A 15,896-nucleotide genomic window follows, 5' to 3' on the forward strand; every position below is an offset into this window, starting at 1 on the left:
TTTTTTGTTGCGTCATCTTGTTGTGTCAGCTCTCTGTGTGTGCAGCGCCATTCCTGAGCAGGTTGAACTTCCGTTCGCGCTGAGCAGCTCTCCTTACGGGGCGCACTCCTTGCACGTGGGGCTCCCCTACATGGGGACACCCCTGCGTGGCAGGGCACTCCTTGCGCGCATCAGCACTGCGCATGGGCCAGCTCCACACGGGTCAAGGAGGCCCGGGGATTGAACCGCAGATGCCCTAACCACTGGGCCAAGTCTGCGTCCCAGTAGTTAATTATTATTCACTGTTATGGACTTCCACTTGAAATAACAAGGACTAAATTTACTCTTTCGCCTGAAATAACTACAAAAACAGACAAAATATGTGAAAAAAAATATTTCTGAAGGTAATGAACATAGACAGTGATCCTCGAGGGAGGGAAACAAACAAAATGAGCCCCATGGTTGCCCCAGGTAACTGTGTAGGGAAGGGGGGCCCAGGCAGAACCCAGTAGATTTCTTGAGTAGTGGAGCTGATGCTGAAATTCTGGAGGCCAAGGTGGTAGAGTTTGCTAAGTAGAGTATTGGAGAGAGGAGAGCTACAGAAAATACTCCAGACTACTATAGAGGGACCTCTTTGAGAAACTGGGTAAACCTAGGAAAAGAACCAGCTGAAAGGATTAGAAGGAACAGTTCTCAGAACTCATTCACAACTGGAAATACTGCCTGTTCCCAACAGTCATACTGTAAAAGTTTCATAATTCATTAAGTATTAGGTAGAGTACTCATAAGAGTTTTGGTTCTATAGTGGGGAATAATTAGTATTAGACTAAATTCTGCTCTGATCTCACCTAACAAATCTCAAAAGCAAGACCTGAAAAGATCAGAGTGTTTCCAAGTTACTTAACTTTGTTCCAGTACAAAGCACAAAAATATTTATAGGAATACAAAAAGTTAAAATTCACAATGTCTGGGATTCAATAAAATATTACCAGGCATGCAAAGAAGCAAGAAAGTACAACTCAAAATGAAGAAAGTAATCCGTTGAAACTGACACAGACGTTACAATAAAACATAACTGTATTCCATATTTAGAGATTGAATATGTTAAATAGAAATATAGAAGACATGAAAAACACCCAATTCACCTAGAGATGAAACTACAATGTCTGAGATGGTTTTAACAGCAGATTAGACATTGAAGCATAAAGGATTATTAAACTTAAAACCATAGAAATAGAACTAGAAACTATCACAAATGATATACAAAGAGAAAGCAGACATTTAAAAAATGAACAGAGTATTAAAGCATTAGAGAGCTATGGGAAAATTTTAAGCTACCTAATATATATATATAATGGGAGTCCCTGAAAATGAAGGGAGGGTAGCAGAAACATATTTGAGAAATAATGGCCAAAAATATTCCTAATTTGAAGAAAATTGTAAACCCACAGATCCAGTAAACTCTAAACTCCAAACATATGAAACATGAAAACTACACCAAGGCACATTAAAATTAAATATAATTGAATGCTCAAAAACAGCAATAAAAAGAAATAAAATAGCCAGAGGAAAGACATTATATATATATAAAGTAACAAAAATAAAATTGAAAGCAAATTTTATGTCGCAAACAATGCAGTGAATAAACAGTGGAGGAATATCTTTACAATTAAAAGAAAAAAAAAACTTTCAACCTAGAATTCTTTGCCAACAAAAATATTTTTAAAAATGAAGGCAAAATAAAGATATTATCAGACATATGAAAGCTGAACAAAATCTTCACCAGCAAAACCACACTAAAGAAATGTCAAAAAGTCATTAAAATGGTATCAGATGGAAATATTAATCACAATAGAATGAAGAACACTGAAAATCTTATGCATATTATAGGTAAATTTATATATATGTATATATATAACTTTTTCTTAATTAAATCTCCTTAAAATGCTTAAACCAAATTAATAACAGTTTGTAGTGGGTTTATAACAGATGTGAAAGTAAAATATATCATAATAGCACAAAGACTGTGAGGAGATAAATGGAAGTTTGCTATCATAATGTTCTTACACAATATAGGAAGTGGCATTATATCATTTGAAGGTAGACTGTAATAAGTTAATGACAAATATAAATCCTAAAACAAACACTAAAATAATAAAATAGAGTAATAGTAAGCTAACAAAGGAGGAAAAATGGAATCATGATGTTTTCACTGATGTATAGTATTCTATATAGGAATCTACAGCAGTTTGCCTATTCCCCAGTGGTTTGACTTTTCCATTGATTTTAGTTTTTGTTGTTGCACATATTTCTACTTTGTATTCTTTTACATATCTTTTAATGCAAATTATAGGAGCTGCATAAAGTTATATGCTTAGAGAATTGCTATGTTGAAGGGTGTAGAGGTAAAGTCAAATTGTTTTCCAAAGTGATTATATCATCATACATGTCCATCAGCTGAGCAAGCAATTTCCATTATTGCACATTCTCAGAAACACTTGGTATGGTGTCTTTTGAATTTAGCCATTCTGGTAGTTGTGTAGTGGTATCTCATTTTGATTATAATTATTTTCTACGACAAATAATATTCATATCATTTTGGACTATTTGTATATCATTTTGTGATGTATCTATTCAGAACTTTTGCCCGTTTGTATGTTTTATTTAAACTAAATTTTAGGAAGTGTTTAAGCATTTTATAGGAAGGCAGGAAAATGAAAGTGAGGAATGAAAAACAGAAGAAAAAGCAAATAGTGAAGTGGCAGGTTTAAGTCCTAACATATCAATAATTGCATTAAACATAAATGGTCTACAAATACTAATTAAGAGAGAGCTTGGCAGAATGGATAAAAATAACTATTTAGGGGAAGCAGATGTGGCTCAAGTGATAAGAGCTTCCACCTACCATATGAGAGGACCTGGGTTCGATCCCTGGGGCCTCCTAGTGAAAAAGAAGAAGAGAAAGTGTGCCCATGCAGTGAGCCAGCACCCACGTGAGTGCCCACATGGCGAGCCAGTACCCGCACAAATGTCCGTGTGGTGAGCCAGTGCCCTGTGCGAGTGAGTCATGCAGCAAGATGATGACGCATCAAAAGAGAGACAAGGGGACAGTCAAGGTGAAGTGCAGCAGAAACCAGGAACTGAGGTAGACAGGGAACCTCTCTACACATCAAAGGTCCCCAGGATCAAATCCTGGTGAATCCTAGAGGAGAGAAAATGAGAAGACAACACAGACAGTGAAAATAGCAGGGCAGGAGGAGGGGGAGTGGGGGGAATAAGTAAATAAATCTCTAAAAAAAAACTTTACTGTTTATGAAAACTAACTTCGCATATATTGATATAGACAGGTTGAAAGTAGAAGGAAAAATATACCATATATATATTAATATAAAAAAATGAAACTGGAGTAGCTATGTTAATTTCACATAAGGTAAATAAACATCAGAGCAAAGAAAATCACAAGGAACAAAGACATTATATAATGATAAAAAGAGTGACTTTATCCAGAACACAAAGCATTTCTTAATGTCTTTACACCAAGCAAGAGTGTTTTAAATTAAAAAAACTGATAGAACTAAAAGGAGAAAAAGAAAAATCCACAATTATAGTTGGGAACTTCTCCTTCTTTCAGCAATTGATAGAACTACTAGATGAAAACTATTAAGGTTATAGGAGAACTTAATAACACCATCAAACAAAAGGATCTGTTGACTTTTATATAAAACTCCATCCAACAGTAGCAGAATATACCATCTTTTCAAGCACCCAAAGGACATTCACCATGATAGAGCAAACCCTGGGCCACAACACAAACACATTTAAAAATGGAAATTATACAGAGGATGTTCATTGATCATAACAGGAACATCTCCAAACAATTGGAAATTAAAACACTCATTTCTAAATAAACTGTGGGTCAAAGAGAAATTCTCAAGAAAAATAAATTCATTGAACTGAAGGAAAATGAAAAAAAATCAAATATTGATGGAGGTAATTCAAAGGGAAATTTATACCATAGTATGCTTACGTTAGAAAAGAAGAAAAGTTCTCAAATTAGTATTCTCAGATCTCACGTTAGAAAAGAGGAGAAAAATTAATGCAAAGAAAGCAGAAGGAAGAGATGTGAATTCAATGAAATTGAAAGCAGAAAAACAGTAGGACAAATAAATGAAACAAAACCTAACTATTTGGACATAGAGTTTCTGATCCAACATGAGCTTGGAAGTCGTCATTCCCAACCTAACTACAAGAAAAAGCTGAACAAACAGAAAAACAATTCTTCTTAGATTCATAAGAGATTCTGCTGCCCTGAAATCTGGAGAAAGGTGGATACAAAGAATCATAGTTAACTGAAACAGAAGCCGAAGACCAGAAGCTCTCCTATGACTTGTCTTACCCATATGAGCACTTAAACTAATTGATGAATAACTGGAGGTTTAGCTTGAGAGTTAAAAACTACAGGGGGGCTGGTCTTGGGGGGTCCTCCTTGCCTTTGTTAATTTTACCTTCAGGAGTCCCACTTGGTTCTTACTGTGAATATTGGAGGAAAATCTCTTGTTTTAATACAAACAAAGGGTACCGCACCCAAGGTAAGAGTAAAAATGCCTATTTTGAAATGCACCCAAATGATGTTACCAGTCTCTAGCTAACTTGGGTTTTACCAGAGCATAGTAGATGTGCATGAAGGGAAGTACCCAAACTTAGCTTCTTCTCCCATTGACATGGGGGATGGGAAATACCAACTCCAACCCTCTCTAGCCTTCCTGTCTCACCTCAGAGTAGGGAAATAAGCTGAGAATCACTTGTGACAATCACAACCAAGGGCACAGCTCACTAAAAGACTGATACTAAATCACAGAATTATAGAACACACTTCCCCCAATCTTAGTACCATATCAACAAAGCTACTGTATAATAAGAAGGGATTACAACAGAAAAAACTGCAAGGCTCAGATCTTAATTAAGTTCCTAGGGGAATCCAGAGAGAACAGGAGAGAGAAAGCAAGGACACCAGGGGAAATTTTAACCTCTGATACCTATGACTACAGCAAATACAGCCTAACTGATAGCAATCAGGAAGAAGAAAGAAAAAAAAAAACCTCACACTGAAGGCCTGTTTACCTCAGTTGCTTTTTACCTGGTACATCATGCCTGGCTTAAAAAAAAATAAAAGGTACAAGGCATAATAAAAGGCAAGAAACACAGACACAGCAAACATCAGAACCAAACTCAGGTATGACAGAGGTGTTGGAACTATCAGGCTCAGATTTTAAAATAACTATTATACTTAACTATAATATAGGTAATGTAAGCAGAGAGATTGAAGTTTAAAAATAAAAATCTAAAGGAAATCTAGAAATTAAAAACACAGAAACAAAGAATGCCTTTGATGGGCTCATCAAACTTGACTCAGTTGAGGAATGAACTTTCCAAAACAATTACACACAAGAGAGAAAAAGAAAAAAAATGAAACAATATCCGAGAACCATGGGACAAATACAAAAGATGTAATGTGTAATGGGAGTACCAGAAAGAGAGGAAAAAGAATAGAAGTATTTGAAGTAGTAATAGCTGAGAATTTTCTAAAATTAAAGACAGACACCAAACCATAGATCCAGGAAGTTCAGAGAGCAACAAGCAGGATAAATACCAAAAATCTACATCTAGGCAATATCATAGTCAAATGGCAGAAAATCAAAGGCAAAGAAAAAATATTGAAAGAAGCCAAAGGGGAAAACTCCATACCTAGAAGGGAAGAAGGAAAAGAGTCACATATGGTGGAGCGAAACATTTAAAGTGTTGATAGAAAAAAGCCACCAACCTAGAATTCTGTAGCTAGCAAAATCATCCTTCATAAGTAAAGGAGTAGAGACTTTCAGATCAACAAAATTAAAGAATTTGTAGCAAATAGACATGCCTTGCAAGAACTGTTTAAAGAAGTTCTTCAGAGAGGAAGAAAATTAGGGCATTTTCAGCAGCTCTGTTTATAAGGAAGCCATTAATCAGTTAGGCCATCTGTTCATGACAAATACCATGCGGGAGGTTGCAAGTGACACTTTTTTTTCTGAAATTGATAGAGAGAAATATACACTTCTCCTAGAATAGCCAGGAATTCTTTCTAATGTCCAGGAAGAGAAAGACATTAAGTACAAATTTGAAGTCTATGAGAAGAATGAATAATGTGAAGATATTTTCTGACTTATTTCAGTTTGTTTCCCTTCCACTCCAAAAAAATTTATGAATTTTACATTAGAAAAAGAAGACGTGTTTGACTTGAAAGTGTCCAAATCAAGGCATCATCAGGAAATGCTTTCTCCCAAAGCTGTATTCAGGCACACGGCAGTATATACTTGTCTCTCCCCTCTCCTACTTAACTTCTGGCTTCAGTGGCCTCCTCTCAGCTTCTGTGTTCCATTCATTTCAGCTTCTAGATATTGCTAGAAGCCAAAATTGGTATGCTAGAACATAAGTTTCACAGTATTAAAAAATGTAAGGGAAATTTGTAGCATTAAATGCATATATTAGAAAAGAAAGATCTGAAATCAGTCACTTAAACTTCCACCCTATGAAATTGGTAGAAGGGTGAGTTAAATCCAAAATAAACAGAAGAAAAGATATAGTAAAAACTAGAGCAGAATTCATGAGATTTTCAAGGAAATTGAAAATAAAATGGAGAAAATCGACAAATTAAAAAATCAGTCACAGGGAAGCGGACTTGGCTCAACAAATAGAGCGTCCGCCAACCACATCGGAGGTCCATGGTTCAAACCCAGGGCCTCCTTGGCCCGTGTGGAGCTGGCCCACGCACAGTGCTGATGTGTGCAAGGAGTGCTGTGCCACACAAGGGTGTCCCCTGCATAGGGGAGCCCCACATGCAAGGAGTGCATCCCATAAGGAGAGCCACCCAGCGTGAAAGAAAGTTCAGCCTGCCCAGGAGTGGCACTGCACACACGGAGAGCTGACCCAGCATGATGACGCAACAAAAAGAGACACAGATTCCGGGTTCCGCTGACAAGAATATAAGCAGACCCAGAAGAACACACAGCGAATGGACACAGAGAACAGACAGCTGGGGTCTCCCAGTCACAGTCTGGGAGAAAACATGTAAAACACAACTGATAAAGGACCTGTAGGCAAAATATACAACGAACTCTTAAGAACTCAACAATAAGAAAAGAGGGAAACGGACTTTGGCCCAGTGGTTAGGGCGTCCGTCTACCACATGGGAGGTCCGCGGTTCAAACCCCGGGCCTCCTTGACCCGTGTGGAGCTGGCCCATGCGCAGTGCTGATGCGCGCAAGGAGTGCCGTGCCACACAGGGGTGTCCCCCACATAGGGGAGCCCCATGCGCAAGGAGTGCGCCCCGTAAGGAGAGCCGCCCAGCGCGAAGGAGGGAGCAGCCTGCCCAGGAATGGCGCCGCCCACGCTTCCCGTGCCGCTGACGACAACAGAAGCGGACAAAGAAACAAGACGCAGCAAAAAGACACAGAAAACAGACAACCGGGGAAGGGGAGGGGAATTAAATAAATAAAAAATAAATCTTTAAAAAAAAAAAAAACAATAAGAAAAGAAACAACCAATTAAAAATGGGTGGAAAGTGGATGTGGCTCAAGCAGTTGGATTCCCGCCTCCCACATTGGAAGTGTCTGGTTTGGTTTCTGGTGCCTCTTAAAGAGGATGAGCAAGAAAGTGAGCTAACATGATGGTTTGGTGCGGCAAGCTGACACAACAAGATGAGATAAGGTAACACAATGAGGAACCTCAATGAGAGACAAAACAAGTAGGGAGCAGAGGTGGCTCGAGCAATTGGATGCCTCCCTCCTATATGGGAGGTCCCAGGTTCAGTTCCCAGTGCCTTCTAAAAAGAAAACAAGCAGACACAGGGCACAACAAGTAGACACAGCAGACAGTGAGCACAAACAATGGGGGGAGGGAGAAATTAAATAAATCTTAAAAAAAAAAAATAGGCAAAGGATCTGACCAGAGACCTCACTAAAGAAAATATACAAACAAATAAGCATATGAGACAATGCTCAATGTCAAATGTCATTAGAGAATTGTATGTTAAGACACTGAGAAACGACTTCACATCCATTAAATAATTTTTTGTGCTTGCTCAGTATCTTCTTCATGTCATTTATCTCTTGGAACATATCATCTTTCAGCTCATTAATTTGATTTTGGAAATTTGTGTGCAGCTCGCTGATTCATTCTCTCAAATTCTGCATTTCTTCTGGGGCTTTTATATATTCCTTTTCTTGGACCATATCTTCTATTTTCTTAGTATGGCTAGTAATTTTTTGCTGATATCTAGGCATCTGATTAGGATGTGGTTTATTGTAGGGATTTAGTGGCAGGAGGCTGTGTGTTACCACTGCTCTTGATTCTTGGCTTAACCTGGATTATTAGGATTGTCCTGCTGGTTGCTCAAAACTGGGTACTGGACCCAGTAGTTGGTTGTAGAATCACTACCTAGGGCCTTGGGGATGGAGGCTATAGAGCCGGGAAAAAGCCTCTCCTACTTATTTTTAATTTTCTTGCATGCACTTGCTTCGTCTGCCAGCAGATGGTGCTCTTTGAAAGCTCTCAGTTCAATGCTGTGGTTGGAGTGTTTTTTGTTGCGACACAGACTGATCAACCTGATAATGCGTCCTACCTAGAGGCTATAAGCTTTGTAATTCAAACTTTCCCTGAGACACTTATCCAGCCTTCTCTGGCAGACTCCTCCCTGTCCACTCTGTTCTGAGTTCTCAACAATCAGTACATTAGTAGAGGAGGAGATTGAGAGGGTTGTATTGTCTTTAGCCCCTTGCTGGCTCCAAGGCAAACAGTGGCACAGACCTACATGACCTGGAAGGGACCCTGGGACACAGCAGACAAAATTTGAGTTAAAAGCTGAATCAGCCTTAGGCTGTGTCCCTCTCTTCACCTTTCCCGGGATAGTAGATCCCCGGAGTCCCCTTTGTCTGTAGTCGCAGGCCCAGAGGCCTGAGAATTCTAAAGTGTCTTTAGTGTGGGGAATGGTGCTGGCAGTACAGTTCTGTCATCACAGTTTCCCTCCTTTGTCCTCTCTCCTCTGGGTGGTGTTCAGCCTTAGCCTGCTGTCCTAAACCCTAGATCTTTTTCTTTTTTTTAATTTTAATTTATCCTAGATCATTTCTAGGCTGTTTCAGCCTGTCCTCTAGCAATTTTTCTGGCGGAGAAGAGAGTCCCGTCACTTCACATTCATTAGAATGGCTGACATCCCAAGCATTGAGAACACCAAATGCTGTCAAGGATAGGAGCTACAGGAACTCTCATTCCTTGTTGGTGGAAGACGGCTTAGAAGTTTCTTGCAAAGTTAAACATAGGCTTAATACATGATGTAGCAATCATGCAACCTCACTATTTCAAGTGAGTTGAAAACATGCCCACGCAAAAACCTGCACATGCATGTTTATGGCAGCTTTATTCATAATTTCCAAAAACTGGAAGCAAGCAGTATGTCCTTCAGAAAGTGAATGGATAAATAAACTGTGGTATATCCATAAAATGGAATATTATTCAGCAATAACAAAAAGAAATGAGCTATCAAGTCATGAAAAGACTTGGGGAATCTTAAATGCACATTGCTAAGTGAAAGAAGTCAGTCTGAAAAGGCTACATACTTAACTCCAAAAAGGTACATACTATATGATTCCAACTATATGATATTCTGGGGAAAAATGAGTAAAATTGAGTCAGTAAAGAAATCACTGGTTGCCAGGGCTTAAACAGGAGGGAAGGAGGGGTAAATAGGTGGAGTACATGGCACTGTCAGGGCAGCAAAACTATCTTTTTATTATACTGTAATGGTAGATATAAGCAAATTGTCATAATCCATAGAACTGTACAACACGAAGAGTGAACTCTAATATAAAGTATGGACTTTAGTTAATAATAGTGTATCAATTTTTGTTCATCTTTTTTTTTTTTTAGGAGATACCAGGGATTGAATCCATGACCTTGTACATGGGAAGCAGGCACTTAACCACTGAGCCACATCCACTTCCCAGTGAGGTTGGTTTTTTTTATTTGTTTGTTTTCAGGAGGTACTGGATTGAACCCGGGACCTCGTACATGGGAAGCAGATACTCAGCCACTCAAGCTACATCCACTCTTGGTTCGTCACTTTTAACAAATGTGCCACACTAACACAAGATGTGAATTATAGACATAATATTTTATTTATTTTTTTATACTTTTTAAATTAAAGTTAATAGATCATAAAGAACATTACATTAAAAAACATAAAAACATAAGAGGTTCCTGTATAACATAATATTTTATAGCTAATATTTTATGTCCATCAGAAAGTAAATGGGATGCTGTTTTTACCCTTTTCAGATAATTTTTGGTTTAAAAATGTGCTTGATAGCCCAAGAAGACATAACTTCCTGTCTATCAATTCCTATTAAAACATTTTATTCTCCTTCTTTTACTCTTCCATTTTCTACTTGTGATCGCTTTTATCTTTCATTGTTTTCCTATTCCCTTCCTCTTTTTTTTTTACATTTTTAAAAGAATTTTAGTTACATATAAATAACCTAAAATTTCACCCTTTTATCTCCCTCTTCTTCCCTTCTGCCTTCGCCCTTCTCCCTCTCCGCTCTCAATTAAGATAAAGACCCATCTTGAATGAGGTCACAACTTAACTGAAGTAGTCTCATTGAAACGTCCTACTTAAAATGGGTTTGCATCCACAGGAATGAATTAGTTTTAAGAACATGTTTTTCTGGGGAACATGCACCTTAAACTACCATCTATGTCTATACCACCTTTTGTTTATCCACTCATCTGCTGATGGACACTCAGGTAGCTACAATCACTTGACAATTGTGAATAATCTACTATGAACATCTTTGTACAAATATCTATTCGAATACCTGCTTTCAAAAATTTCCACAGTTGCTGCACCATTTTACATTACCACCAACAATGAACAAGTGTTTCTCCACATCTTCTCCAACATTATTTTTCATTTTTTAAATAGTAGCCATTCTAGTGGGTATGAAATGGTATTTCATTGTGGTTTTGATATGCATTTCCCTAATGGCTAATGATGTTGGCAATCTTTTCATGTGCTTTTTAGACACTTGTATACTTCTTTGGAGAAATGGATATTCACGTCTTTTGCCCATTTGTTGATTGGGTCGTTTGTCTTTTTATCATTGAGTTATAGGATTTTTTATGTATGCTGAATATTAAACCTTTATTGGGTATGTGGTTTCCAAATATCTTCTCCCATCATTTGGTTTGTTGTCTTTTGCTTTTTGTTTTTTAAGATTTATGTTTTGTTTTTTAAGATTTATTTATTTATCTATTTAATTTCCCACTTTCCCTCCCCCTGCCCCCACCCTGCTGTTTTTGCTGTCTGTATCCATTCTCTGTGTGATCTTCTGTATCTATTTCTCTTTTGGTCTTCTCTTCTCATTTTTTCTCTAGGATTCACCAGGATTCAATCCTGGGGACCTCTGAAGTGAAGAGAGGTTCCCTGTTAGCTGCGCCACCTCAGTTTCTGGCTTCTGCTGTGCTTCATCTTGACTCTCCCCTTCATCTTTCTTTTGTTGTGTCATCATCTTACTGTGTGACTCACTTGCACAGGCACTGGCTCACTGCATGGGCACTTTCGCCATGTGGGTGCTCGGCTGCCATGTGGGCACTGGCTTGCCACATGGGCACTGGCTTACTATGTGGGTACTGGCTTACTGTGCAGGCACGCTTTCTCTTCTTTTTCACCAGGAGGCCCCAAGGATCAAACCCAGGTCCTCCCATATGGTAGGCAGGAAGCCCTATCCCTTGAGCCACATCTGCTTCCCTGGTTTGTTGTTTTACTTTCATGATAAAGTCCTTTGAGGCACATAAGTTGTTTTTTTATCTCCCCCCCTTGAGGCTTGCTTGCTATCTGCTCCGTGTGTCCCTTCACTGTGTGTTCTTCTGTGTGTCTGTATTTATTTATTCATTTCCCTCCCCCCTTTGTGGCTTGCTTGTTGTCTGCTCTCTGTGTCCATTCGCTGTGCGCTCTTCTGTGTTTTTTTTACTTGTCTCCCTTTCTGTTGCATCACCTTGCTTAGTCGGCTCTCCAAAGCACTTGCGGGCCGATGGCTCTCCGTGGCATGCGGGCAAGCCTGTCTTCACAAAGAGGCCCCGTGATGTGAACCCAGGGCCTCCCATTTGGTAGGCGGGAGCCCAACTGATTGAGCCACAGCCACTTTCTGGCACATAAGTTTTAAATTTTGATGGGGCCCCTTTTCTCTATTATTATTATTTTTTGTCATCTATGATTTTGTTGTAAAGTCAAAGAAGCCACTGCCTAACACAACATCCTGACAATGTTTGCCATCGATTTCTTCTAAGAGTTTTATTGTTTTCATTCTTATATTTCGGTCTTTGATCCATTTTGAGTTAATTTTTGTATATGGTGTGAAATAGGGGAATCCACCTCATCATTATTTTGGAAAAATTTGAGCAGAATTGATACTAATTCTTCTTGGAATGTTTGGTGGAATTCAGTGAAACCATTTCATTCTGGGCTTTTCTTTCTTGGGAGGTTTTTGTTTACTGATTCAGTCTCCTTACTTATAGTTGGTCTGTTGAGATAAATATTCTAGAGTCATTGTAGGTTTTTTTTGTTTCTAGGAACTTGTCCATTTTACCTAGGTTGTCTGATTTTTTCATATCCAGTTGTTCATAATATACTCTTATGATCCTTTTTATTTCTGTAGTGCTGATAGTAATGCCTCCTGTTTAATTTCTGATTTTAATTATTTGTATCTTCTCTCTTTCTTTGTCAGTCTAAGTAAATGTTTTTCAATTTTATTGATCTCTCCAAAGAACCATGTTTTGGTTTTGTTAATTCTATTTTTGTTTATTCCATTTTTCATTTATTTCTGCTTGAATCTTATTATTTCCTTCCTTCTACTCACTTTAGATTTAGTTTGCTAGTGTTTTTTTAGTTCCTCCAGGTGTGTGGTTAGGTCTCTGATTTGAGCTTTTACTTCATTTTTAATGGGAGCATTAGAGCTATATATTTCATTGCCTTTGCTGTGTCCCATAAGTTCTGATATATTGTGTTCTCATTTTCATTTGTTTCAAGGTATCTCCTGATTTCCCTTGTGATTTCTTCTTTGACCAATTGATTGATTGAGTGTGTGGTTTAATTTTCATATATTCGTGGATTTTCCAGTTCTCTCTCTGTTATTGTTTTCTAGTTTAATTCTACTGTGGCCAGAGAAGATGCTTTTTGTGATTTCATTCTTTTTAAGTTTACTGTAGCTTTTTTGGGACTTAACATGTGGTCTGTCCTGGGGAATGATCTGTGTGTACTTGAGAAGAATGTATATTTTGATTTTTTTTTTTTTTGGTACAGTGTTGTAACCCTCTTTTTTTATTGATCCTTCATTTACTATCAATAACATACATGATCCTTAATTTACTTGAAGAATAACATTCAAGCATAAAAAGACATTTAATTCAGAGAATCTATTGTGAAATGCCTGCATGTGGCCATTAGGGTACCAGAAGAAAACAAAGTGTAAATTTTACTGTAAAATTTTTTGTTCTGGGAGCGGAGGTGGCTCAAGCCATTGGGTGCCTCCCTCCCACATGGGAGGTCATGGGTTTGGTTCTTGGTGCCTCAAAAAAAAAAAAAAAAAGATGAAAACACAACGAACAGACACAAAGAGCAGAAAGCGAGTGCAAAATAATGAGGGGGTAGAAATAAATAAAAATAAATTTTTAAAAACTTTTATGTCCTGCAATGAATCATAAAGATGTGAAAATGCCATTTGAAAATGAAATACATTTAAAGGGAAAGTCTGCATTTGTTAACTGTAGTTCACTAGAATACTCAGTAGGTGCATGATACTAGAAATTAAAGATATATATGTTTCCCTTGTAAAACTCACTACCAGTTTGTATTCTTGCTGTGACATTTTTTTTTTCATTTTTATTTGATGGGAAGAGAAAAAGCTCCCAACACTTTCCCTCATTTATTTTCAGATTATTAACATTTTGTGAAATGAGTGACTCCAGTGATGATGATATCCCCCAGCTTTCTTCCCACACCTTAGCAGCCCTCCAAGAATTTTATGCTGAGCAGAATCAGCACACTGACCCAGCTGGGGATGATAAATATAACATTGGCATAATAGAAGAGAACTGGGTAAGTAAATGTATTCCCGATCTATCAGAAAGTATGGATATGATATCTATTCTGTACCTTGTCCAATGTTATCTCTATCCTACCTACTACCACAGTCCTTATCACCTGTCATTTGGGAGGTGATAATCTATTTGGGGAGCTAAGACAGAGCAGACAATGAACATGTTAAGACAGGATAAATGCACATTTTCCCAGTTCTGACTGTCAGGCTGGTTGGAGATCAGAGAAGGAGGCTTTTCACATAGGGGGATAATATGTTATTAAGTCCAGCACAAATGTGTGCATCATTCTTGTTAACAGGGGTACTCTGCTGGTTTTAATGGAGCCCATCAGTCCTTGTGGAAAGGAAAAAGGAGATATCACAGTAAATGGGGAAACAAATTAAACATGCAATGAAAAATTGGTAGGAGGGAGTTTACAAGAAGATATGGGGAAACGGACTTGGCCCAGTGGTTAGGGCGTCCGTCTACCACATGGGAGGTCCGCGGTTCAAACCCCAGGCCTCCTTGACCCGCGTGGAGCTGGCCCATGCGCAGTGCCGATGTGCGCTAGGAGTGCCATGCCTCGCAGGAGTGTCACCACATAGGGGAGCCCCACGTGCAAGGAGTGAGCCCCTTAAGGAGAGCTGCCCAGCGCAAAAGAAAGTTCAGCCTACCCAAAAATGGCGCCGCACACACAGAGAGTTGACACAACAAGATGACGCAACAAAAAGAAACACAGGTTCCCATGCCGCTGACAATAGAAGCGGACAAAGAACACGCAGCAAATAGACACCAAGAACAGACAACTGGGGTGGGGAGGAGAAGGGGAGAGAAATAAATAAATAAATAAATCTTAAAAAAAAAAAAAAAAGAAGATATGGATAGTTTCTGGTGCATAATATGTGTTTTGAAAGTCCAAATAAAAATTGGAATTAGAAATGAAACAAAATGAGGTGAAGGAAACTCCTAACATAATATGAAACCTAGAAATTTAAATTTTTTGAAGTAGAAAACTGAGAAGCAGTTAAGGCCTGAATTTTCTGTGACTCCTTCTAGTTCTGTCTTCCTATCAATTTGCTGGTGGAGGATGCTTTTGTATGCCTATCTTTTTTCTTACTATCTTTCGCAGTTTGTTCCCAGTTTCACTCTCTGGCATATAAAATTTTCCTATTTACTACCTGTTTAAAACTGAGATAAAAATGATTTTTTTATCTTCCAGGTAGATGCATTTTCGGATGGTAAATATCAGAATCTTGAAGGACTGCATTATTCTTAAAGTGGTCTTTTCCTCCTACCTAATTTTGTTTTTTAAAGATTTATTTTATTTATTTCTCTCCCCTGCCTCCCATTGTCTGCTCTCTGTGTCTATTCACTGTATGTTCTTCTGCATCCACTTGCATTATCAGGCAGCACTGGGAATCTGCATCTTTTTTGTTACGTCAGCTTGCTGCGTCAGCTCTCTGTGTGTGCGGCGCAACTCCTGGACGGGCTGCACTTTTTTCATGCGGGACAACTCTCCTTGTAGGGCGCACACCTTGTGCATGGGGCACCCCTACACAGCATGGCAGCACTGTGCATGGGCCAGCTTACCACATGGGTCAGTCGGCCCTGGTGATCGAACTCTGAACCCTGCATATGGTAGACAGACACTCTTATCAGTTGAGCCACGTCTGCTTCCCCTTAATTTTGTTTTAGTATTGTGTACTTTTTTTCTGATTCTAAAAGTATCCTACAGTTGTTGTAGAAAATATATA

The 15,896-nt window shown here is 38.5% G+C and overlaps 1 protein-coding gene across 4 annotated transcripts in view; it reads left to right on the forward strand.

Annotated features, from left to right (window-relative positions):
• The window catches only part of EEF1AKMT1 (EEF1A lysine methyltransferase 1), a 44,269-nt gene that overhangs the window by 8,784 nt on the left and 19,589 nt on the right, over window positions 1-15,896 (forward strand). For 2 of the 4 annotated variants that reach the window (XM_058276334.2, XM_058276336.2), the window contains exons 2-3: window positions 9,937-10,017; window positions 13,999-14,161. In XM_058276334.2, coding sequence (XP_058132317.1) covers window positions 14,018-14,161 — 144 coding nt within the window. In that variant the 5' untranslated portion in view covers window positions 9,937-10,017; window positions 13,999-14,017. The remainder of the gene's footprint in view (window positions 1-9,936; window positions 10,018-13,998; window positions 14,162-15,896) is intronic. The other 2 variants (XM_058276335.2, XM_058276337.2) reach the window with 1 other exon arrangement.

Source organism: Dasypus novemcinctus, chromosome 15 (assembly GCF_030445035.2).
Source record: "Dasypus novemcinctus isolate mDasNov1 chromosome 15, mDasNov1.1.hap2, whole genome shotgun sequence".
In the NCBI taxonomy this organism is placed as follows: domain Eukaryota; kingdom Metazoa; phylum Chordata; class Mammalia; order Cingulata; family Dasypodidae; genus Dasypus; species Dasypus novemcinctus.